Genomic DNA, 26,958 nt, shown 5'->3' on the forward strand with positions numbered 1-26,958 from the left:
GTCCAGCCTTCCGCATGATGTATTCTGCATATAAGTTGAATAAGCTGGGGGACAATATACAGCCTTGTCGTACTCCTTTCCCAATTTTAAACCAATCAGTTGTTCCATGTCCAGTTCTAACTGTTGCTTCCTGTCCCACACATAGGTTTCTCAGTAGATAGATAAGGTGGTCAGGCACTCCCATTTCTTTAAGAACATGCCATAGTTTGTTGTGGTCCACACAGTCAAAGGCTTTTGCATAATCAATGAAGAAGAAGTAGATATTTTTCTGGAACTCTCTGGCTTTCTCCATAATCCAGCGCAAGTTAGCAATTTGGTCTCGAGTGCCTCTGCCTCTTCGGAATCCAGCTTGTACTTCTGGGAGTTCTCGGTCCACATACTGCTGAAGCCTACCTTGGAGGATTTTGAGCATAACCTTGCTAGCGTGTGAAATGAGTGCAATTGTGCGGTAGTTGGAGCATTCTTTGGCACTGCCTTTCTTTGGGATTGGGATGTAGACTGATCTTTTCCAATCCTCTGGCCACTGTTGGGTTTTCCAAACTTGCTGGCATATTGAATGTAGAACCTTAACAGCATCATCTTTCAAGATTTTAAATAGTTCAACTGGAATGCCATCACCTCCACCGGCCTTGTTGTTAGCCAGGCTTTCTAAGGCCCACTTGACTTCACTCTCCAGGATGTCTGGCTCAAGGTCAGCAACTACACTGTCTACATTATATTCAAACTACTGCATATTTAAGAGTAGACTTACTAATTTCAGTGGGCTCTAAGCATAAAAAATCCAGTGTGGTGCAGAGTGATAAGACTACAACTCAGCAGAGATGGTTTCAAATCCCCACTGGGATATGGAAACTCACATATGAAACTGATAAAACCACTCCTTTAGGTATCTCATTCACTTCCTGTAAATGAGAAAACCTTATTAGAGTAGCTATACGTCAGTTCTGATTTTATGGCACATGGCACACAATATGCTCTCTAAACATAACTAAGTCTGGATGCAATTCACGAATGTTAAATTGTTTCATTTGATGCAATATAAGCTGACCAGCATGATTACACTTTCTACTTTTTGTTATTGTTACATGCCATCCTGTTGCCTTTGACTTACAGCGACCCTATGAATGAGCAAATAAAAAAAATTCCTGTCCTCAACAGCCCTGCTCAGCTCTTGTAAACTAAAGCCTGTGACTTCCTTTAAGGGGTCAATCCATCTCATATTTGGTCTTCCTCTTCTCCTGCTGCCTTCAACTTTTCTCAACTTAGTCTCTTCCAGAGAACCTTGCCTTTTCATAATGTGCCCAGAATATGACAAGACTTGTTGTCATTGTTTGTTTTTCTGGCAGTCCAGGGTATTCACAAAGCTCTCCTCCAGCATCATATTTCAAATGAACCAATTTCTTTCCGACACACTTACATGTAGTAATCAGGAATACAATAGTGTGAATGATCTTGGTCTTCAGTGACACATCCTTACACCTGACAATCTTTTCTAATTCCTTCATTGCTGCCCTTCTTACTCTCAGTCTTCTTCTGATTTTTTGCCTACTGCCTCCATTTGGATTGATGATTGAACCAATATATACAAAATCTTTAACTATTTCAGTGTCTTTGTCAACATTAAAGTTGTTCTTCCAACAGTCTTGATTTTGTCTTTCACTTTCATCAAAAGTCATTTCAACTCATTGCTGCTTTCTGCCAGTAAGATGGTGCCATCTGTGTATTTTAAATTATTTATGTTTCTTTGATCAATTTACACTTCTCCTTCACCTGGATTTAGTTCAGCTTTCTGGATATGTTGTGCATATAGTTTGAACAGTTAGGGAGATACAGTGGTGCCTCGCATAACGTTTTTAATTGGTTCCAAAAAAAAAACCTTATGCGAAAAAAACTTTATGCGAAACACCATTTCCCATAGAGATGCATTGGAAACCGGTTAATCCGTTCCAATAGGCACGGATTGCCGTCCTTAAGCGAAAAAACCCATAGGAAACATCGTTAAACGATACAATGTATCCTCCATTGGAATGTATTGTAGCTGACTCAATATGTTTCAATGGCTTTGCGAAGTCAATTTTTGCAAAATTAAGTGTGTCATAAAAGGGTCAAAAATGGTTTTAAATGCTTGGATTAGCTTCTGCACCCTCTAAAACGGATGCAAAAGTTAATTTGGCTTTGATCTGACTTTTCGTTAATTAATGGTGAATTTTTTTCCCCCAACTTTTGACAGCTGTCAAAATCTGACAGCTCCATTATTTCCTATGGGGGAAGAAAAAATTCACAAAAAATTAATGAAGACTCAGCAACTGTTCTAAATTCTTGGGTTCGTTAGAGGACCCCCTAAGTTGTGTGCAAACCTGATTTGGCTTTGATCTGAACTTTCGTTAATTTTTTGTAAATTGTTTTCTCCCCCATAGGAAAGCATGGAGCTGTCAGATTTTGACAGGTCCATTGGTTCCTATGGGCCAAAAAACAAAAATTCACAAAAAATTAACGAAAAGTCAGATCAAAGCCAAATCAGGTTTGCACATGTCTTAAGGGGTCCTCTAACGAATCCAAGCATTTAGAACCGTTTTTGACCCTTCTAAGACACTTTTTTAATTGAAAAAAAAAACATCGTTAAGTGAAGCAGGGGACCTAAAACAAAAAACGTTAAGCGAAGCATGGTCCCAAAAACGCTATGCGAAAATCGCCCATAGGGAAAAACGTTATACGAAGCACAATCTGACTCTGAAAAAATAAACGTTAAGCGAAAAAAACGTTAAACGAAGCAAACGTTATGCGAGGCACCACTGTAAATGCACCTTTCTTATAGGAAACCATTCTGTTTCTTCATATTCTCTCCTACCAGTAGCTTCTTCTCCACAAGTTACACGTCAGTATAATAAAGTGCTGAGGCACCTATTTTTTTCAGAGCAACCCACAGCTTTTCATGATACATACAGTCAAAAACTTTGCTGTAGTCAATAAAGCATAAACTGATCTTCTGAAATTCTTTGCACAATGCAGCAGCCAGCAGATATTTGCAATATGATCTCGAGTGCCTCTTCCTTTTTGGAATCCAGCTTGAACATCAGGCATTTCTTGCTCCACATAAGACAAAAGTCTCTGTTGTAACACACTGAGCATATACCCATATCTGGAAATATATTTCCCTTCTTATAATGAAGCACAATATATATCATTTTTTCACTGGTGTTTTGTGTAAATACAACTACTTAGTCCAAGGTTTCATGGGATTCCAGAGTCCACGGAGTTTCTCATGTAAGGAGGAGCTGCATACTCTTACCTTCAGGGAAAATGTTATACGCACAGATGAGACAAGCAGGTAGAACAGAGATGTGTCCGAACTTCTGATATGAAAAGAAACCTCTTTTCTGGACTATTTCCTCTTTTGAGAAACAGGTAGAAAAGTGGCACAATAAAATACAAAGAAACAAGCAGTGAAAGCTTCCAAAATCAATCAGCATTCAGCAACTATTTAGTTCCAGTTCTCTTCCTTTGTAATTATTCTGTTCAAGCTGCCACCATGGTTCCAATGATGCTGTTCAAGATTAGATGTAACTCTACATTCATGAACCTAGAACAGGATGTGTCCTGTAAAGGGGATCTGGGCACTCATAAAAGAAACACTGAACAACTGAGGCCAGAAGGCCACAATTAAATTTGATTATTGAACAGCACTTCCAATTCAAAAAGAAAATAGTGACCATACCTCTACCTTGTCAGGCTTCCTCATTGTTCCTGATGCCGCATCGTAATTCAGCATATCTGTTGGATCAATCCATTCATCATCATTCTGAGCTTCACTCCTTCCAATGAGTAGGACTGCACACAGTACCAAAGAAAACAGCATTTTCTGTCAAAAATACAATGTATAGTTTCAGTAAAATGTAAGTTCACTGAATCAAACTGAACTACTGTCAATATTATTCTCTGTCTACACGGAGTTACCTCCACCATGACGTCAACAGATGCACTGACACAATGGGACTTCCCCTCACACTCCTTCTCTCGGGGGTGGGGGTGTCCCCACAGCAGATGGGTACTACATGCAGACAAGAGGGTAAATCCATTCCACTATCAATTTTTATTCAGCATAACAGAATAAGATTTGGATTGTATCCTAGCTACTTTGTACAAAAGTCTAGCAGGTCAGTTCGAAAACAAAAAAGACAAAATAGTCACAAACTTGGAGTAAGGAATGTCAATACTCAATAAGCAGTGAAGCAACACTTCACTGTCTCAGAACACACTGCCACTGGCCTTTAGTCAACCATTCTTAAACAAAGCAAATTCAGACATGGAATCAATGAAGATTTGATGAGTCAAGTCATTCATAAGTTCCACTGGCTGAGATGGGCATACTACGACCCAGACGTAAGGCCCATGTCAATCAATAGAATTTACAGATGATCTGACCCACTCAATCCCCACTGATTCAGTGGGCCTAGTGTAGTGCAATTTATTACTCCCAGCAACAAGAATTTGGTCACTGTTTCAACATAAAATAGCTGGATTTTAGTTCCATAAGAGATGCAGTTCTATTTCCTGTGACTTAAACAATGGCAAAAGCTTTTTAGTACACCATATGCATTAATCAGCTCACAGCACAAGAATGTTTTACCATTCAACATTTTTGTGCAAATACTGTAGAAACAATTAGGTCAGTTATCACTGTCTATATACAGTATTATACATTTAAAAAAAATGTTTTTATTAATTTTCATAGGTATAGAGGTTATGGTACAAATAGAGGTACCAGGTAAAAGAGGGTGAGGGTAAGAAAGGGTAGAATTCCAGAGAGCAAAAAGTATTCTTACATCTGCTTATACAATTATATTAAAAAGGGAAATTATATAAAGAAAAAAGGACATTATAGCAATTTTCCAAAATATCTATAATTACTAATCTTCCATTTTCTTAAATTTTCTCTTTCTTTTTATCTTTGACTTACTAATTTTATAGGCTTTATATTATTTTGCCAAGTTTATATCTATTGCTCTAAATTCATGTTATAATCATTAGTTTGTGTCTGTTTTATCATTTATTCTTTCATCACAAAATATCCTCTTAAATTTAACATTTCCATCTTTTGATCATCTATATTCTGCCAAATTTATATCTGCTACTCTACATCAATATTCTTCATCTTCCATCTTATTCACCATTTTTTAATATCTGTTCCCAAGATCTTAATCCACTCCATGTATTGCTCCTCCTTTGTCCCATCTGCCACAGTAGATCTCCCATCATCTCAATTCTTCTCCTTTTCATAGTAAAGTTCATCATTTGCTGCACTTCTGCTGCTGACATCTTCATAAGAGGGGTTAACAACTTAGTTCTCCGCTGCACTGGATCTTCATCTTTTTTTCCTGAAGACTTCTGAAGTTTAAGAACAAAATTGTCTTTTGTGCTTTAAATAGCTAACTTCCTGTCACAGGTCTTTTTTTCTGTCTTCAGTGGAGAGTCCATTTGTGTTCCTATGTCTTTAATTTGTTCAAATATCTGATCCATCTCTGCTTTTATCTGGTGTAGTCCATTAAATATATTTTTTGAATATTCTTGAGAATGTCTTATTCCATGATTGGAAATATTATCTGAATTTCTTTCCAACAAGTAGTAAACACAGTAGATGTTCATAACAGTAGCTTATGTCTTGGGGCAGAAAGCATTTACAATTATCTCTCCCGGGTTCCTAGTTACCAATGGTTGGTGGTGATGGGGGGCTTTCCTGGCTGCTTCACAGATTTAAAGCCATCAGTAGTTTATGGTTATGTTGTCTTGCGAAGGTGAGTTTTATTGCTGCAAAACAAAATCATTTTCTCTCCCCCTCCCCTTTCTTTCTCTTTCTCCCTGTCAAGCCTCAGATGAAGGGGGGGATGTCGGCAGGTCTGGTCAGATATAGATCTAGTCAATTTCTCTGACAATTGCACCCACTCTCTTCATTATTTAGAGTTCCATATATAAAGCAGGCCACTTACTTCAAGTTCTTGTCAAGATTGTTTCCAAAAACCTTCTATATTTTCCCACTCTTTGCCATGGGGCATTCACAGCTTTGTGCCAACATGGTGCCCATTTGATTTCTGCTTTCAGATGTAACTTCAAAGACAGGCCAATCCAGGTATCCCCCGGGCCCTCCTCCCTTCTCAGTCAGATTCTGTTACTTCAGACTTTTATTTCTCCTAGTAAAAGTGCATCCTACCCAAATTGGTGTGTGTGTGTTGAAACTGAGTGGTAGCAGTCAGTTTTATTTATTTATTTATTTATTTATTTATTTATTTATTTATTTATTTATTTATTTATTTATTTATTTATTTATTTATTTATTTATTATACCCCGCCTATCTGGATTCAGGGGGACGTGGTGGCGCTATGGGCTAAACCGCAGAAGCCTGTGCTGCAGGGTCAGAAGACCAAGCAGTCGTAAGATCAAATCCACGTGATGGAGTGAGTGCCCGTCACTTGTCCCAGTTCCCACCAACCTAGCAGTTCGAAAGCATGCAAATGCGAGTAGATTAATAACGACCACCTCGGTGGGAAGGTAACAGCGTTCTGTGTCTAAGTCGCACTGGCCACGTGACCACGGAAGATTGTCTTCAGACAAAATGCTGGCTCTATGGCTTGGAAACGGGGATGAACACCGCCCCTAGAGTCGAACACGACTGGACAAAAATTGTCAAGGGGAACCTTTACCTTTACCTATCTGGACTACCAGACCACTCTATGCGGCTTCCAATACAAAATAAAGCAATAAAATACAATAAAAATAAAAAATGTGCATAATCATCGAATAACAATCATAATCACAATGAAATAAGGAAAAATAATATAACGAAAATTAGAAAAATAATTCAAGAATTGGCTGGAGGGAAGGCCTGGATGTATAACCATGTTTTTAATTGGGTTTTAAAGACACCCAGCGTAGGGGCTGCACGAATCTCTGGAGGGAGGTTGTTCCACAGGCGAAGAGCCACCGCCAAGAAGGCCCGGTTTCGTGTCTTCTCCTTCCGGGCCTCTCTTGGCGTCAGGCTCCTCAGCCTCACCTCCTGACTCGCGTGGGTGATCCGGGGAGACCTAGATGGGAGCAGGCGTTCCACCAAGTATCGAGGTCCTAAACCATTTAGGGCCTTGTAAGTAAGCATAAAAACTTTGAAGTCGACACGGAAACGAATGGGCAGCCAATGCAATGCGGCCAGAGTTGGAGAAATGTGTTGGTATTTTCTCACTCCCGTAAGGAGTCTGGCCGCAGCGTTCTGCACCACCTGAAGTTTCCACATCACTTTCAAAGGCAGCCCCACATAGAGCGCGTTACAGTGGTCTAATCTTGAGATAACGAGCGCATGCACCAAGGTGGTGAGTGCCCCCATGTCGAGATAGGGCCGCAGCTGGGCAATCCGCCAGAGATGGAAAGAGGCGGTATGGACTACCGACGCCACCTGCGTTTCCATGGTGAGCGTTGGGTCCAGATGTATGCCCAAGCTGCGGACCCCACTCTTCGCGGCCAGGGTCGCCCCCCCCAAACATGAGAGAGTCTCCCAAGCCGCCAACCACAGGGCCACCCACCCTCAGAACTTCCGTCTTGTCCGGGTTTAGCCTCAGCCCATTCTCTTGCATCCATCCCAGTACGGTCCCCAGGCAGCACTGAAGGGACAGGACGGCATCACCTGCAGTAGGTGAAAAGGAGATGTAGAGCTGGGTGTCATCAGCATATTGATGACACGAAGCCCCACATCCCCGAATGACCCCTCCCAGCGGCCTCATATAGATGTTGAACAGCATTGGGGAGATGATCGACCCCTATAGAACCCCACAATTGAGACTCCACGGGGCCGAGACACTCTCCCCAAGCTGCACTCTCTGGGGGCGGTCCCCCAAGAAGGAACGGAGCCAGGCAAGAGCCGAACCACCAATTCCCAACTCGGAGAGCCTCCCCAGGAGGATATCGTGGCCAACGGTATCAAAGGCCGTTTTTCCCGTCGGCCTCCCTCAACAGGTCGTCATACAGGGCGACCAATGCGGTCTCTGTACCGTGGCGCGGCCTGAAGCCTGCCTGGAACGGATCCAGGGCATCTGTTTCATCCAAGTAAGCCTGAAGCTGATCAGCCACCACCCTCTTGACCACTTTGCTCATGAAAGAAATATTGGCAACAGGCCTATAATTGCCAATTTCGTCCACCACCATATTGAGTCTCTTTTGAATGGGCCTAATGAGTGTCTCCTTAAGGGCAGATGGAAATCTACTTTCAAGGAAAGACCCATTTATTATTGCGGTGGCCCATTCCGTTGTTATCAGCCTGGCTGCTTTGATTAGCCAGGCCGGGCAAGGGTCAAGGGAGGAGGTGGTGGCCAGGCAGCGGTCAAGCACCTTGTCCACAGTGTCAGGCGTTACAGGCTGAAAAGTGTCAAAAGTGCCTGGGCAAAGCAGAGACATCTCTGCTCGACTCACTGTATTCAAAAAAGGAGAGAGCTCCCGGCGGATGGCCTCCACTTTAGATTTTAAAAAGGCTGCAAACTGGTCAGGTGAAAAACTAGGGGGAGGCCTATCACCTGAACCAGTTCCGGATAGGTCGCACACTATACGGAATAACTCAGCCTGCTGATTTGATGCTTCGCTTATCCGGTTAGCGATGATCGACATGCAGCCTTTACCTTAGGTAAAGGTTAGTTGCGATCCTAACAGATATCCAATTATAGTCTGTTGGGTTCTTCCTCCACCTACGCTCTAGCCTTCTCCTATATCGCTTCATCGTTCGGAGCTCCTGGTAGAACCAGGGCGCAGGCCGAGTTCTGAGCAGGAGCGGGTGTTTAGGAGCGATCATATCTATAGTCCTACTGGGAGCGATGGACCAGCTGTCAACCAGAGCCTCGACAGGAGCACTAGCCAGGTCACCTGTAACACCTCTCATGGCATCCTGGAATTCAGCAGGATTCAGTAGCCTTCGAGGGCGGACCACAGAAATAGGTCCCTGCTCCCTGCGAGGGGGAAGTGCCACTGCGAGGTTACATTTTATTAGGTGGTGGTCTGACCATGACAAGGGGACCGACACGAGGTCAGTCACCATCAGATCACACTAGTTCCAATTAGTGGTAAAGACCAGGTCCAATGTATGGCCACCCACGTGGGTGGGGGCGATGACATGCTGGGACATGTTCAAGGAAGCCATGGTTTCCAATAACTCAAGAGCTGGCCCAGTAGTCTCTGCCCCCGTGTGCACGCTGAAGTCACCCAAGACCAAAAGCCTCGGGGATCCCAACAATGCCGCGGAGACGTCGGCCAGCTCCGGTAGGGAAGTGGCTGGATCGCGGGGAGCACGGTAACCCAGCAAAATCCCAATACCATCCCTAGCCCCAATCGACACATGGAGTGCCTCTAGCCCTGGCTTTACCACCGAGGAGCACCTAGTAACCTCTAAGATGGATTTGTAAACAATGGCTACTCCCCCCGCCCCTCCAGTCTACCCTGGTGCTGGACAGCATAACCAGGCGGGCAGATGAGAGCCAGGAGAGGGCCACCCTCCCCACTAATCCACGTCTTGGTTATGCATGCCAGGTCTGCATCCTCCTCCAGGATAAGATCATAGATCATCTGGGGTTTATTGGATACAGACCTGGCATTCAACAGTACCAGATTTAGAGTGGAGGGCTGACTGGGTTGGCTACCTCAATACGGAGGGTTGATCACAGTCTCAGAACAATGAACAGCAGTGAAACATCTGTTCATCGTTCTTCTGACATGAGCAGGGACTGTGCCAACGCCATTATCTCCCTCTTAATCACCATAATGTTCCTGGGCCCCTCGCTAGGCGGACAAGCCTTCTACTCCATATCCAAAAGAGAAAAGAAAAGAAACTAATAAAGAAACAATTACCCTAAATCAATAGAGCAAACAGACTTAAACACAAAAAATACATAAATCGAATACAATACTATTAAAAGAGGGAAAAAATCCCAAATTATAAACCCCTTGTGTATAAAATTAGATAATTTAAGAAATTATGTGCTCAGTTCTCCTGAAATCTGACCAGTCTTGCTGCAATGAAGTCCCACCTCCCTCTGAATATTCTACATTTCACTTCCCTCTGAACTGTTTATGGTTCCTCTGCCTCCAAACCATGGGAGCATATGAGCACTACCAGATGGGGCTTCTGTGAAGCCACTGCACAGCTTCATTCACGGGCTGGAATTATTTTGATGGTACACCAAGAAAGTAAGATGCAATTATAATACAATAGAAATATTTAATGTAAATTAATTGATAGTTTCCTATCCTCTCCCTCATTTTGAGGCTTCCTAGGGTTCCTTTTTGCACTGGGGGAGATTTTGGAAGGCTCAGAAAGGGGGAGGGAGCTTTAATAGCCAAACATAATAATCAAATTTCTGCCAGAGATTCCAATCCTGTGGGTAGTGAGCTGGCAGTAATTTTTGATGATTAAAGGCTTCCCTCCACCCATCCTGAGACTCCGCAAGGTTAAAAGGGAGCGCTAGGGAGTCTTGCAACATGAAAGGGGGGGATAGCAAGTGTTCAATTAATGTACTGCAGCTAAAACCGTGCTCACGACCTGGGGTTCAAATCCCAGGTAGCCGGCTCTAGGCTGACTCAGCCTTCCATCCTTCCGAAGTCGGTAAAAAGAGTACCCAGCTTGCTGGGGGGGCAATGTGTAGCCTGTATAATTAAAAATTGTAAACCGCCCGGAGAGTGCTTGTAGCGCTATGGGGCGGTATAGAAGTCCAATAAATAAATAAATAAATAAATAAATTCCTATCATGGGATTATGACATCATCCTAACTGCATGGCACAAAGCTGTGCAAGTGGATTTCAGCCACAGTTTTGCAGGGCCTTCAGACAGTCATCGTCCACTCAAAATTCTCCTATATTTCTGCATCGCCCTCCTTTTCTTTTCTTTTTTCCTTACCATGGAAAATCTGTTAAGGAGAGAGAGACAGAATAGTTGCACAGTGCCTTCTAATTGCTAGCAAGCAGAGCCCTCCATCTGGAAGCACCCTATACCTGCCAACTAAGACTGTATGGTTCATCTGAGCTAAGATAAAATAATTACAATTGACAAAAGCTTGTGCTATAATGCACTTGTTAGTCTTTCAGTTGCCAAAAGACTCTTTGTTGGTTTAATCCAGTTTTTAAAAAAGTAAAAAAAGGAACAAACTAATCATTTCTTATTTATATGCTAAATTGAACTTCAGTACTTGAAGGTGTATTCCACATAGCCTCTTACCTGCTTTTAACTTCTAAGACATAAGTACGTTAGACACCTCCAAGCTCTTACTCTCCAGTACATTGTTCTCAGACTAGACACACTGGAAAAGCCCTTTGGAGTTAATATGCAATATAAAAGTCTGAAGTTGCTAAACACCAACATGCACCACAAACCCTAGTAACTCTTACCTAAGCCAAGATTGTAAAACTCATTCTGACCTAATGCATTCTCTATTTTTAACTCCTCATGCAGTAAACCCTGCACACGTTGCACAAGTCTGAGGGAAATCAACTCCTAAACAAATAGTTTGTTGGAAGGGGCAATTCCCTACCCCCAAACCTTGAGGATGCAACCATATAAAGCAGGAACATCACAAGAGAAAAATATGAATACAAAACACAAAACAGTTCAGTCTCATAACTGTATACAAAAAAATTAAAAAATACAAATTAGCTACTCAGTGAGACCAAAAGCTGACAAAAAAGAACATTTCCTAAATGCTGCTGCTCAGGCAGCAGATGAAAAGAACAGAGGTGACTTCACTGAAGCATACACATATTAGTTGGGGGGTTCCCACCAAAACATACTCAATTACAGAATATTCCAAATAGATCTCTACATAGGCACATGGCCCATATATGTGAGTGTGGTGTTCACCTTTCTGGCACCTACGTGTTTTGCCCTCACAACGGTTCATGTCACGTTTTCCTCTCGCTGCCACCAGTGGATTACCTCAGTCCACAATATAAATGATGTTTGTCAGAACACTTGCCTTGTGAATACAAACTGAACTTATTTATTGAAGTGAATCAGATTTAATAATAACAGAAGTTCTTCAGATAATCATTGTACACAAGCAAATCATTAACAGTTTTCTCAGTACATATTTTTCTCTTACAATATTATTATCACCTTCTCTACATATTTTTAACCAGTGCAGCAGGGTCAGAAGACCAGCAGTCGTAAGATCGAATCCACGCGACGGAGTGAGCTCCCGTCGCTTTGTCCCAGCTCCCGCCAACCTAGCGGTTCGAAAGCATGGAAATGCGAGTAGACAAATAGGGACCACCTTGGTGGGAAGGTAACAGCGTTCCGTGTCTAAGTCACACTGGCCATGTGACCATGGAAGATTGTCTTCGGACAAAACGCTGACTCTATGGCTTGGAAACGGGGATGAGCACCGCCCCCTAGAGTCGAACACGACGGGACAAAAAATTGTCAAGGGGTACCTTTACCTTTTTACCTTATTACAGTGGTGCCCCGTATAGCGAGGTTAATCCGTTCCGGATTAACCTTCGCTATATGAAATCTTCGCTAAGCGGGAAGTAAAAAGCCATTGGAACGCATTAAACTTCATTTAATGCGTTCCAAATCGGCCCAAACTTCCCACTTAGAGAAGTTTCCTGGCCCCGGGCAGCCATTTTCGCGCCCTCCCCTCGCTTGCCGAGGGCGCGAAAACGCCGCGGGGGGCCATTTTGGGTCATTTTGAAGCCGCAAAACAGCTGTTTTGCGGCTTCAAAACGGACCCGAAATGGCCCCGCGCGGCGTTTTCGCGCCCTTGGCAAGCGAGGGGAGGGCGCGAAAACGCCGCACGGGGCCATTTCGGGTTGCCCGCGGCCGTTTTGAAGCCGCAAAACAGCTGTTTTGCGGCTTCAAAACGGACCCGAAATGGCCCTGCGCCGCATTTTCGCGCCCTCCCCTCGCTTGCCGAGGGTGCGAAAACACAGCGCGGGGCCATTTCGGGTCCTCCGGCGCCCATTTTGGAGCCGCCGATCAGCTGATCGGCGGCTCCAAAATGGCCGCGGACGCCCCAATCGTCGCAAAGCGAGGTGCGGCGATTGGGTGCTCCGTATAGCGATCCCGAAAAAGGGGATCGCTATACGGATTCGTCGTTATACGGTGCGCTCGCTAAGCGAGGCACCACTGTATTTTATTATTAACCAAAACAACAGGAAAATCATATATGAGTTTGTTCAGGTGTTAATACTTTTAAGATCATGCAGTCAATCACTTTACTATCAATTTTATATCTCTCTTGTTATGCTTATATGTTCATTCCTGCTTGTTATATGTGTTTTACTTTCAATTTTCTCTCCTAAACCCCTTTATTCTATTCCTAACCCTCTGTACATCTTCTGGTCCCTGACTCTTTCTACCTCTACCTAACTCCAACTGTCTCTAACTGACTCTTCAACTCCCCCTAACTGTCACTCTAACTCCGCCCCTCCTGCTCTATCCTTGGCTCCTCCCCCTTTTCTGCTGTGATGGACAGGCAGGAATGATGTCACCTTTTTGGATTCCGCTACACTGACTTTCTCCCTCTGATCCCTTACTAAATTTTCAGTGAACTGCTGTCTCAACTAACAGGGTTGGGGGGGGGGGGAAGCTTCCTGGTCAGCAACTGTGGAATGTGTACCCTTGCATTAAACCATCAGTCTTTCTATTCCTCTAAACTACTGAATTGAGCCTACATTTATACTAAAGTAACTAAACCCAACTCCTCACATTTTCCCTATTTTCTGGATGATCCATAGGGTCCCTTCCAGCTCTGCAGTTCTAAGATAAAAATAAAGAAACAGAGCCAGAGATGACAATATTGATCAACAGATTAAGCAGTAGCAACATACACTATTATCTGAAGCGGTCTGCAGTCCACAAAAACTTGTCAAAAAAGGGGTATTAGTCTTTAAATCAACACAGCATATCCTGTTACAAAGTAACTTGCACCCCACCCCAATTATTCTCAACAGCTGGGTGGATGTACCACCCATCTTTGTGTTCTGCCCAGCATATTCCTTCCCCCCCCATGTAAAAATGAACAGCCACTACACAGAAGACAGTTAAAGAAAAAAAAAAGCACTGCCTATGGAGAATCTTGCTGCATCTCTCAGCAAGAGGGATTCTCCAGGGGCTGTCCGAATGCAAATCACGGGGTTGTGGGTGTTTTCCTATGAAGCTCCAGTGGTACTTCTGCGCTAAATGCCAGAACTCAGTTTTTAGGAGTGGAGTTGTTATGACCGTACAGTTATGGTGGGATGATGCCACTCCCGTGATCTCCTCTTACTAGCTATTCTGGCTACAACGACTAAGAATTGCAGCCCACCCGCACCTGGACGGCCGCCACGTGCTCACCTATAACTTAACCGCATAAAAAGCCGTTTTTTTTTAACCAGCCCAGAGGAAGACCCACACGCGGCGTTTCCCACGACAGAGGCTGGTCGCGCACCCAAGCCGCTTCCCAGAGTCGGCCGCTCGTCCGACGGGGAAAGCTGCGAAAGCTTCGCGGAGGCGGCGGCCCCCAAATGCACCGGGAAAGCTCCCCGTCCTCTTCCTGTCCCCGCCCCGCGCTCTCGCTCCCCGCCTCAGAGGGAACCTGCCGTGACTAAAGAACCGCCCGCCAGGCAGGTATTTGTTTTAAAGACGAAGGCAGGGCGGGTGGGTAGGTAGGTAGCAAGGTCCCCTTCTTAATCCAAGGCCACGGGGAAGGGAAAATGAAAGGAGGACCGAGTCACAAGCCGGGAGGTGCAACGGAGCGAAAGGACCGCTGGCCGAAGACGCCCACGCCCCTCCCGCCCGTATCCCGGCCTCTCGTTGCACACTCACCTCCCAACGGCCGTCAGCAACGGCTCCTGAGGGCGTCTACGCGAAACAACGCCGCGGCAAGATTCTCCTCGGCTCCTCCCTCATCCATGAGCTCGGCCATCCACTGCGAGCCCGTTCGAAGGCATAAAGAGATCCTGCGCGTCCCCGCTCTCCATTGTTGTCATTTTGCTTCTGCCATTGGAGGCTGCGCAGGCGCTCTGGCAGAAAACAGGAAGTGGGGCCGAGGTAGAGGGAAGCGGGCGGGGCCCGCGTTTCTTTTGTTGTTGCGGGTTGCCGCCAGTTTGAAAGCTGTGTGTGTGTAGATTCTGTAAGTACTGCAATACTGCTGCTAAGCATAATGGTTTTCAGGAGCCTTGGGATGAGGCGGGGCGGGGCGTTAATATCAGAAGAACGTTGCTACATCATCAGGAACGGGACTGATTTTTTGTTACACACACGCACGCGCACACACACACACAAAGAGGGAGTACCTAGGGATCAGAAGACAAGAAGAGATGGCAAGAATACACAGAGGAATTATACCAGAAAGATCTGGCTATCCCAAACAACCCAGATAGTGTGGTTGCTAACCTTGAGCCACACATCCTGGAGAGTGAAGTCAAGTGGGCCTTAGAAAGCTTGGCTAACAACAAGGCCAGTGGAGGTGATAGCATTCCAGTGGAACTATTTAAAATCTTAAAAATTTGCTGTTAAGGTGCTGCACTCAATATGCCAGCGAGATTGGAAAACTCAGCAGTGGTCAGAGGATTGGAAAAGATCACTCTACATCCCAATCCCAAAGAAAGGCAGTGTCAAAGAGTGCTCCAACTACTGTACAATTGCATTCATTTCACACACTAGCAAGACTATGCTCAAAATCTTACAAGGCAGTCTTCAGCAGTATGTGGACCGAGAACTCCCAGAAGTAAAAGCTCGATGTCAAAGGGGCAGAGGAACTAGAGACCAAATCGCTAATATGTGCTGGATTATGGAGAAAGGTAGAGAGTTCCAGAAAAACATCTACTTCTGCTTCATTGACCATGCAAAAGCCTTTGACTCTGTGGACCACAGCAAATTATGGCGAGTTCTTAAAGAAATTGGAGTGCCTGACCACCTTATCCCTCTCATGAGAAATCTATATGTGGAACAGGAAGCAACAGTTAGAACTGGATATGGAACAACTGATTGGTTCATTGGGAAAGGAGTACAACAAGGCTGTATATTGTCCCCCGGATTATTTAACTTATATGCAGAATACATCATGCGAAAGGCTGCACTGGAGGAATCCCAAACCAGAATTAAGATTGCCGGAAGAAATAACCTCCGATATGCAGATACCACTCTGATGGCAGAAAGTGAGGAGGAATTAAAGAACCTCTTAATGAGGGTGAAAGAGGAGATCGCAAAACAGTCTGAAGCTCAACATCAAAAAAACTAAGATCATGGCCACTGTTCCCATCACCTCCTGGCAAAGAGAAGGGGAAGATATGGAGGCAGTGACAGATTTTACTTTCTCCATAATCACTGCAGATGGTGACAGCAGCCACGAAATTAAAAGGCGTCTGCTTCTTGGGAGGAAAGCGATGACAAACCTAGACAGCATCTTACAAAGCAGAGACATCACCTTGCCAACAAAGGTCTGCATAGTCAAAGCTATGGTTTTTCCTGTAGTGATGTATGGAAGTGAGAGCTGGACCATAAAGAAGGCTGACCAGCGAAGAATTGATGCTTTTGAATTATGGTGCTGGAGGAGACTCTTGAGAGTCCCCTGGACTCCAAGGAGAACAGACCTATCAATTTTGAAGGAAATCAACCCTGAGTGCTCACTGGAAGGACAGATCCTGAAGCTGAGGCTCCAATACTTTGGCCATCTCATGAGAAGACTCCCTGGAAAAGACCCTGATGGTGAGGAAAGTTTGAAGGCAAGAGAAGGGGATGACAGAGGATGAAATGGTTGGACAGTGTCATTGAAGCTACCAACATGAATTTGACCAAACTCCAGAAGGCAGTGGAAGACAGGAGGGCCTGGCATGCTCTGGTCCATGGGGTCACAAAGAGTCGGACAGGACTAAACGACCAACAACAACAGGGAGCCTTAGAACCTGAGAGACGGGCAGAAAGCTTTTAATGAAAAGAAATTAAAAGCCAATGTAGACTGATGATGTCATTGCCACTTACACCTGCATAGTTGTGGGAAGTGGATTTTAGCCGATGTATCAGTATATCAAATAAATAAAAGATATTGCCCCCATGATTCAGACCTTTAGTCAGCAGAACTCAGTATTCAACTATACAAAAAGCTGAATAGTGAATTTACTTGAAATCTAGTAAAACCTACATACTAACCTACAAATTACTTTTTTTTCATTCCTACATTATAAGCTTTAGTATATTTGGGCAACTGATGCAGAAGAGCTATAAAATTTTATAATGCAGAGAAACATGAGAGTGTTGTGTAGGGGATATGATGTAGTAGAGTGTTGGATTAGGACTCACGAGACCTGAGTTCAAATCCCCATTTGGACATGGAAACTGGAGAGCAAAACTAATATCACTCCTTAAACATCTTATATATCTTGAAAAACCTCTTAGGGTCACCATTCGTTGCAGGCAGCAACACATCATACACAGTAAAGCACAGCAACTGGAACTTTATGCTGAATGGGATGTTAAATTAGCTTGTCAGTATTTCTGTAGATTCTGGCAATCCTCCTGTCATAACACATTTGACCAAACATTGGCTCATAAAGTTTAACTATTAAAGTGAATATCAGGTGTCCAGATTGAGTCAATGCAACGTGTAACTGCTAGTACAGTATATAAAGTGTTTGATTATGAAAATGCCAATGTCATTTTTTCAGGTGTCATAATCTTTATTGCGTTTAAAGCACATATACAATTCTATAGTAACCAACTTTTCACGATAGTTAAAAAGATTTTGCTACAGTGCACAGAATTTATGAATCAGAACCAAAACTTAACTTCAAATAAATAGTCTAAATATTTAAGAATTTAATTTAAAAGCAATATAACTGTACAATATGAAAATATAAAACAATACATAAACATAATACTCTAAAGATATTTAGAAATTAAATTAAATTGTAACTCTGTATTATATAGACAGTGCAAGAAATTAACAAAATCCAAATAAGCTTGTGAACTGGGAAATAATTCAGTTTTACATTATCATGCAGACATAGCATTTCAAGCCATGCTGTTACCTTTAATATTCTTATAGTACTCTGTATGCACACATGGGGGGAAACAGCACTTGCTTGTCAACGTTTCTTTGTTATCAAGACATCTTGTCATTTTTTCATTGCTGAAGAAAAATCTACTTTTAAATTTGAAGTATATTAAATTCTTCAGTAAAGCAAATTAGCTTGGGCGACAATATCCCTATTTGCATACATAGTCTTCCCGCACATGTGCATAAGGGTCTGTGGGATCATGGCCGTTCTAATTAAAATTGCTGTACCAACCACATCAAAATGCTTGCTTCCTTTCCTACAGTACAATACATTACACAGAAGATTTTATCGCATTCAAAATTGGATATAACTTTTCAGCACACCAATGCTTTTTTTCACAAAAAGCTTAAGTGTTGAACACAATCTAATAAAAACCAGGCCAAGTTAAGAGCCAATATGTTTGTGTTAAGAGTCAGCCACTATCTAGCCACCTTTAGAGTTATAGATTCTAAAAAGGAAATACAAAATTTGGATGAAGAACAAAAGTGACCACCAGTTAAGATAAGATGTAAGCAACAGTGGGGTACACAGCATAATTTTTTGTTTTTAAAAAATCTATTTTGTGTGGACTGAATGATACTGCATGTGAACTAAACTACTGTTTAGTCTTCATTTCTGTGGAAGTCACTGAGGCAAAGGCCTGGGAATGCAATTAAATTGTAAACACATAATTAGTCTTTTTTTGAGTGCACACTGACATTGCAAGAGTTCTTTCAACAGACCTCAGCAACAAAACAACAATAGATCATAGCAGCATGAGATCACATGGAAAGCACTGAAAAGTAATACTATAACACACCAACACCTTCTAGCAAATAAGGTATCTGTGGGAAGTATCTCTTCTCCGTGATACACTTTCCTGGTCAAACGCTGCTCTTTTTAAATGTCAAATTGAGTGTTCCAGTAGTCCTATGTGCCTGTGCTTTATCTGTATAATTTGCCTTGACAACTGCCTTTTAGACATTATAGGTCCAGAGTCTTACAGTTCTGTCTGCAGAAGATGACACGAAGGAAAGATCTTGTGTATGCCACCTGCATTGAATTACTTTGTCCTTGTGCTCCCCTACTACCATAGTTGGAAGCTGCTTGGTAAGGTCACCTATGAAAAAGGATGAAAAATCATTATTGCATACATGAACTTGACACATTTGTAATTCAATTTATTTCTGTCATGTAGATTGCTTTATTTAGTTCAACTAATTCAAAATCAGGTAATTTAATTCCACTGTTCATTTTTTGCTGGAGGGGAGGGAAACAACACAGAGAAAGTTTAATTCATCCCACATTTTTTAATTGCACAGAGCAAGAAAATCTATATTGTACATATCTACTCAGAAATAAGTTCCATTTAAATCAGTGGGCTTACTCCATAATAAGCAAGGATAGCAAGCAGCCCCAGTGTATAAAATAACTTTTCAGCTCTCCCTAACAGTCACATCTGAGCTTCAAAAGTTACATGAAGGTAAGGGATCTGACCAACAAAGGAGACTTCATACTTTATAGGAGTTCAGCATCAATTACAGTGGTGCCTCACTTAGCGATGTTAATCGGTGCAGCAAAAATAGCCGCTAACCGAAAACATCGCTAAGCGATTTTTAAAAGCCCATAGGAATGCACTGAAACCCCTTCAATGCGTTCCTATGGGCAAAAAAACTCACCTTTCAGCGAAAATCCTCCATACGGCGGCCATTTTTTGCTGCCCGGTATGCGAGGAATCCGTCCCAAAACACAGTGGGCGGCCATGTTTTTTACACGGCGGCCATTTTGGAACCGCCGATCATCTGTTGGGAAAACATCACTATGTGAAAATCGGTAAGCGAAACAGCTTACCGATCATCGCAAAGCGATTTTTTCCTATTTAAAATGTCGCAATGTGGTCACTTTTGCGATTGCAAAAACCTAATCGCTATGCAATTTCATCGTTAACCGAGGCGCTCGTTAAGTGAGGCACCACTGTATCTATTTTCTCTGCTTTTTAGTAACTGTGATGTGATGCTGAAAAGGTAATAAAATATTATTTCTGGGTGAATTAGCAGTTACATTACCTTGGAGGTCTGTCACCTTTATTTTCATATCATAAGATCCTGTGAGGAGATAATGAGCCCCAGGGGAGAAGCGAACAGAACGGACATCACTAGAATGAGGATGGTAACTCTGTACCATGCGTCCACCACGAATATCATAGAGCATACAGCTGGAATCCTCTTGGCCTGTGGCTAAAAGACGGCCACTAGGATCTACAGCTACAGAAGCCACAGCACTTCCTGCAAAGCAAAGAAAAAAACCCTCTTACCTGTTAAACTAATTCTCTGTCAACTGTGTCTACAGTTCTGAATAAAATTTTTAAGGTGTCTTTCAAAAGAAAGATTGCTAGGCTTTGCATAATTTTTATAAAGAAGCCACTAGTTTCCATATTCTTTGTGAAGAGCACCCTCTTTTAAGCAACAATTATTTTAGCTATCCAAAGCAAGTACTTTTCTTGGTAATAATGTCAGTAATCTTACCAGTTCCATGAAATGTTGTTCCAACAACTCGCACACAACTGGGTACTCTGAGATCCCAAAATCTCACAGTCTTGTCTTGGGAACCAGATGCTATCATCCATCCACTCCATGTATAAAGTGCTAAAATATGACCTGCACATTAAAAAAAATCTCGGCTTGTATTCATTTCATATTTTAAAGGTAATGGAAAAATGTTTCTTGTAATAGTTAGCAATGTTTTGTGCACAATATGTTGTGAGCTGCCCTGAGTAGACTCTTGTCTAGAAGGGCAGGATATAAATCCAATAAATAAATAAATAAATGCACTTTTTTCAGCAACATGCAAGTGAGAAGACTAATCAGAAACTCGTTGGCATTTAATGCATGTGGAAATGAAATTGCTAAGTTGCAGCAGCAACTGGCTGCTAATAAACATGATGCTAGTTATGTTCTTGGTTGCATGCAACTGGTCATGCAAGAACACCTCATTAATTAGGGCCAATTTGCCACTGCAAATGAACATTATTTTGTATTCTTGAAGGCTTTCATGGCAAGGATCCGATGGTTGTTGTTGATGTTTCGAGTTGTTTGGATGTGTTCCGAAGGTTTTTCTTCCTAATGTTTCATTAGTCTCTGTGGCTGGCATCTTCAGAGGACAGGAGTCACAACTCTGTCTGTGTTCTGGTGTACTGTGTGGGATAGTTGAGTATTTATAGCTGTGCGATCAGCTTTTTGTCCTTTCCGGGAGATTGGGTGATTATGTTTTGTTGTATATTGTTGTGATAAGGGCGGGGGGAGATGATCTGTCACTGGACTGATGGGTGTCGTTAGCTAGTCTTTTGTGTGGAGTGATCACCAGTCCTTGTGGTTGGGTAGTGTTTGTTGACTTTTTGCAGATGTATTTTTCAGTGCTGGGAGCCAGACTTTGTTGAGTTTTAAACTTTCTTCTTTTTTTGTTGAAGCTCTGCTGGTGTTTGTGGCTTCCCTGTGTAGTCTAACATAATGATTGCTGTTGTTGTTGTCCAGTACTTCTGTGTTTTGAAATAGAATTTCATGTGCAGCTTGTTTCAGGGCATGTTCAGCTACTGCCAATTTTTCCAGTTGTGTTAGTCTGCAGTATATGTCGTGTTATTTGATTCTGGTATGGATGCTGCATTTTGTGGCCCCAATATATACTTGGCCACAACTGCAAGGTATCTGGTATACTCCTGCAGTGCTGAGCATGATTTTACTTACACATGCCTAAATCTCTGATAGGTTTCTCATTTCTAAGTTCTGGATCAGATTTGGATGGTTATGGCAAACATTTGTGAGTTTAACATGCACACAGTAACATGTACATTTAATATTTATCAAAATAATTCATCTAGCCACATGAATATTTGTATTTACAACAATCTGTATAATTACTTCAGCAGAAGCCACCAAGCTGGATCAGCAACATACCAGTATGGCCACTCAAAGCATGAAGTCCTTGTCCTCGCTGGCAGTCTGTTGTATAGATATTACAGTCCCCAGCTCCAGCACTTATTAAAATGGCACCACCACTCTCAGGACCTTCCATGAAAGCTAGATCTCTAATAGTTCCATCATGCATGCTGAATTCCAAATCTGGTCCTAAAGGGATTTAAATGAAGAGCAAAGTAAAAATTATGCGCTTAGCAGAGAGAAATGTGGTAATAATTACTTCTTCCTATATGAACATAATGTGGACCCAAATTTTGACACACAAGGAGCAAGCTGATTTCAGAGGAATGAAACTGAATTGTTAGCAGACCAATGGAAAATGTACATTACACTGTATCACTCAGTGAGCAATCATCATTCAGTGAGGTGCCCTGTAATAAGTCCTCTCTGACCACAGCACGCCTTCCCAGGTTTCTGACACAGAAGGAAGCAGTTACCATACTCTGCATCAGCACAGAAAAGTACTATTTTACTGCACAGAATGCCACTAAAATACATTGTGGGGAATTTTAAGTGGACCATCATTTATTTGCCATGTCAGAAGAACAGTGGGAAACTTAAATTGTTCCTGGCAGACCTGGATTTTAGTTTAGGGGTGTTTTCCGGGGAGTGTCTCAAAGCAACATCAGTAGTGGGCTCTGTTGGAAACATGGAAGTGATCCAAGGATGCTGTGTGCTGGTGATGGATTCACCTCCAATGGTATCTGGTTTATAATGTCTGATAATATGCTAGCCATTTGATGAGATGAGATTCTAGTATCTCTACAATAGTGTGTACTGAAAATAGATTACCACATTTGCAAGACATTTCTTGTTTAATTTGAGCTGCACAAGTATGCATGTAGCACAGACTCTGCTACTTGAAAAGGGCGTAATACTATAGCCACATAATGCTTGAACTGAAATATTAGAACCTAGAATAAACTCAAAGTTTTATAATAATTGTTCTGGAAACATTTTGCACTAAAACTGAACAACTACCTTTGAGTGCAGGAACTAAAGAGGGAAAATTAAGAACAGAAATACCATAGGTATCTTTGTTGTCTTGCTGAATCCTGTTCTGTAACATTTCTCTCACAAACAGTTCTGGCATATGTGTAATGTTCTTCTCACATGCCAAAGGTCAAATAATTATGATTGGATTATATATTCTGATAAGTTTTCACATGGAATACGGCCCTTCTATTTATCCCTTCTTCTCATGAAATTCAGGTTGTAAGATTTCTGGGCAAGGACCTGTTGTTAATTACAGATGTGCAACATGCATTGATGGATTTATATAAATGAAGTAGAATAGCAGTAGTATCTAATTATTATAACTGGTCTCAATTTGAAAGGTACGTAATGTGAATTACGTACTGTAATTCACGTAATGTGAATTAAAACAAAGTATCTTATATAAATCAAGCTTTTTAATTTCATGCATGATGTACAATATATACTATATATTTCGTAAACACCTATATATTCTCAAATAATTCCAACAGCTTGCACTCACCTGTTGCATTACAAGTGTCTGCATTGAAGGGTAGCACTTTAACATATTTGTCATTAGAACCAGTAGCAAGTAATTGTCCACAGGGACTCCATGCCACACAATATATCGATCCTTTGTGATGTTTGTTCCGTTTGAAACGAACTACTGGTTGTTTAGGAGTATTACCACCACTAGAAAAATATTTAAAGATAATAAGATTACCACATCCTTTAGTGCACGTGTCCATGAGTATATGTAACGAAAGCTAATGCCAGCTATATCTAATATATGTGCTTTTTAGTAAGAACACTGGGAAAATATTTTTATTTTTAAACATTTTTATTTTTAAACATTACTGCACTTAAAATCAATTTTATTTATTACATTTATGAAACCAAATAGTGGTCTGTTGATACCCTTTGTCTACAAGTCTTGTGAGAGGTTTTAATTTTTGAAAATGAAACACACAATGGGTTTTCAAGATTACATACACTTGATAAACAAATTATATTTTAAACTGACTATAATCACTCAGTTTAATTACAACAGAAGCGATCACTTCTGGAAGTGCTATAATTAAAGCCAACTTATAGGGCTGTACTGCCTTTACAAAACTGTGCTTGCAGATTTAAGTTGGGAAAAAGCCCACATTTTTTCCTTAATTGCCAACCAATCACTTGTACTATAAGGCAAGATACTGTGTATAATTGCAAAATAAATGAAATATTAGGAACTGGAGACAAACCAGAGAATTACAGATGATGACCCAGATACCTGTAATATACCATATACAATTTCAATTGTAATTTTCAATGTCAAAGTACTTTGTATATTCAAAACTGCAACTTTAAAAACAATTCATAGCTTTTAAAAGCTCAAGCAAATAATAATATGCCTATTTTTTTCTTTTCTATCCACATGTGACCATTATTTATACAAGATGCAAGAATTTGCCAATGTACAGCCATTATACATACTGTGTAAAAAGCCGTGGAATAATGTTAACATTTGGCTTTTGAACAACTGAAATTAAAAATAAACAAAAAAAAAACTGCTAACAGGGCAACTGAAAATTAATACAACCAAGCCATTGTTTTGTGATAGCAGGGCATTGATTTGTTTAAAAGAGAAAAGTCATGCTGCAGAAGCTAGAAAGTGGTGCCGGTACAGTAAGATAATGAACTGTGGAAGCAGAGAAGTACAGCATGGAAAAGATAGCATATTCAAATAGTTATGCAGTAGACACATAACAGAAAGCCAAAAGAAATTAAAAACCTAATGATCTGGCAACTCCAAAGTGTTGTAAGAGGAAATAAATTTACTAGTTACTTTGTTGTCATCTTTACAGAAGAAGACAGCGAAGATCTGTCTAAGTCAAATACCAGTTTTCGAGGAACAGCAGAGGAGGCGCTAAACAGCATATAAGCAAACAGTTATAAAGAGACTAAGCACATACTTCACAGAATATTGTAAATGAGTAACATATTTATGGCTTATAAGATGTGACATGGTAAAGGAGATGGCTTGCAATGGGTCACTTTAAAAAGCAACACTGCACTTGGGCCACATTTTATACAAGTTGCCAACTGACTGAAAAAGCATCAAGCCAAGTGATGTATCCTCTCTTGCCAAAGTATTTGCCACCAACAGCAGTCCTAGTTTGCCATGCTTGCAACCACACAAGACCACAGAGGTGAAAACATTCATGATGAAGTTGAAGCTCATTTCCTTTGGATTCTTGTTTTACTCAGATTTTTAACCAAAATGCAAGAGAAGCATGGTTTGAAAACATGGTTTGAAGTAATCTCACTGACTCTGCTGGAATAGTTTATGAGTTATTTGGCCACTAATACTGGAACTTGGTACTGAGTATTCACTTCTGCACAATAACACTCAAGTGGCTGCTAGTAACATGCATAAGTTACCTGTCGAGAACCAGATATAACCACATCGTACAAAGAGAGTGCTGACATAGAAGCCATAACATTTTGTTGACTTTTATATCACTGCTCCTAACCACACTCCAATAGAGAAGGGTATTTCCAGTTCATCCAATTTCAATGTGTGTTTTTCAACTGCAAGGCTGAAATATTAGAAGAGACCCATGATTGCATGGTGGAGCCATGGCAGAGCAGCCACCAAGGAGCCTAGAAGTGCAAGGGGATATCTCAGGAGACAAAAGGAGAGCAGTCAAGATGGAAGTATATTTTCTTAATTATCATTTGTATTTGCAAAAGCTGGATTTGTTAACACAGAATTGGAAGATTATGGTGTTATCATGAGCAGTTTGTTCCAACAGGAAGCATGCGAAATTCTGCGCTGGACACCAGTATCCCAAATTCTGTTTAGCCCTTAAATTAATTAGTGGCCTTTGGCAAGTCACTCAATATTTTTCATAAATAGCTTGCCTTTCAGAATTATTATGAAGCTCTACTGTACGAAGAAAATTTCTAATTAGATTATCAAAATCAGATACAAAAAAATAGCTGTGGGATCCACCCACAGAAGCAAACCCCTGGGTTAGGCAACACATTTATTGCAGCACTAAAAATTACAAATAAGTAAGCTTTTGAATTCTACAGAATGCTTTATCAGTTAAAAATGATTTGAAATTTGGGGTTCAAGAAGAAAGCCAACAAACTGGGCTAGGTGTGATGGCCCTGGCTCATGCAAACACCTAGGCAAAATGAAGTTATAGAATCCACATGAAACAGAAGTAACAAAGGCATTCATTGACAAGCTGTATACCACACCTTTGCTTCTTCTGTCTCATGTAGAATCCTACAACTCTATTTTGTCTTCCTGGCGAAATGCATAAGCCATGATTGTTGTATCTGTTTTTGTACTTTCTGATTGAACCCCAAGTTCCATACTAGCTTTACCTGATGAGATGGGTCCATAGAATTCAAAAGCTCAACCTATTTCTAACTTTTTACTGATTCAATAAAGGTATCATCCTCATTAGTTGATCATATTGGGGTGCTCAATAAATCCACCTTTGTGTAGTCATCAAGGTTTGACTTATCTGATTACTGATTTTTTAAAAATACTGTAGAACTTTTCAGCAGAACAGATCTGTGCTTATTACACAAAGTCTGGACTCGGTTCATCATACACAAAAAGGAATGGTCAGAGTAAAACTTTATTTCACAGCTAAATTTTCTTTTGGAACAATGAACTTGGGTATCTAGCAGAACTGAGACTTTCTTTATCCCTGCCCCCTAATGCAACCCACTGTGGTGCCAAAATACTTCCTCCACATGGTTTCCCAGTTCCTTGGAACAGTTTTTAGAGCAGGGGTCCCCAACCTTGGGTGTCCAGATGTTCTTGGACTATAACTCCCAGAAGCTTTCACCACCACCTCTGCTGGCTAGGATTTCTGGGAGTTGAAGTCCAAGAACATCTGGAGGCCCACGGTTGGGGACCACTGTTTTAGAGCACACAGGCAGCTACAGGAGGAAGGGGGGAGTCACCAATT

General features: G+C 41.6%; 2 protein-coding genes across 12 annotated transcripts in view; both read right to left on the reverse strand.

The window, feature by feature from the left end:
* Window positions 1–18,981, reverse strand: part of CLCC1 (chloride channel CLIC like 1) — a 47,984-nt gene extending 29,003 nt beyond the window's left edge. For 2 of the 9 annotated variants that reach the window (XR_013544541.1, XM_072998062.2), the window contains exons 1-2: window positions 14,821–16,376; window positions 3,722–3,828 (exon numbers count right to left, since the gene is read on the reverse strand). Coding sequence is in view for 4 of the 9 variants with exons in the window: in XM_072998062.2 (XP_072854163.2) it covers window positions 3,722–3,769 (48 nt within the window). In the remaining 5 variants the exon portion in view is untranslated. Of the gene's footprint in view, window positions 1–3,715; window positions 3,860–14,349; window positions 14,767–14,820 lie in introns of those variants that run through there. The other 7 variants (XR_013544540.1, XM_020784642.3, XR_013544539.1 and 4 more) reach the window with 6 other exon arrangements.
* WDR47 (WD repeat domain 47) overlaps window positions 17,652–26,958 on the reverse strand; it is a 59,599-nt gene continuing 50,292 nt past the window's right edge. For 2 of the 3 annotated variants that reach the window (XM_020784666.3, XM_078392281.1), the window contains 6 exons: window positions 24,810–24,890; window positions 23,502–23,671; window positions 21,983–22,153; window positions 20,558–20,689; window positions 20,099–20,317; window positions 17,652–19,152 (listed from right to left, as the gene is read on the reverse strand). In XM_020784666.3, the coding sequence (XP_020640325.3) occupies window positions 19,010–19,152; window positions 20,099–20,317; window positions 20,558–20,689; window positions 21,983–22,153; window positions 23,502–23,671; window positions 24,810–24,890 (916 nt within the window). In that variant the 3' untranslated portion in view covers window positions 17,652–19,009. The remainder of the gene's footprint in view (window positions 19,153–20,098; window positions 20,318–20,557; window positions 20,690–21,982; window positions 22,154–23,501; window positions 23,672–24,809; window positions 24,891–26,958) is intronic. The other variant, XM_020784668.3, reaches the window with a different exon arrangement.

Source organism: Pogona vitticeps, chromosome 4, assembly GCF_051106095.1.
Source record: "Pogona vitticeps strain Pit_001003342236 chromosome 4, PviZW2.1, whole genome shotgun sequence".
In the NCBI taxonomy this organism is placed as follows: Eukaryota; Metazoa; Chordata; class Lepidosauria; order Squamata; family Agamidae; genus Pogona; species Pogona vitticeps.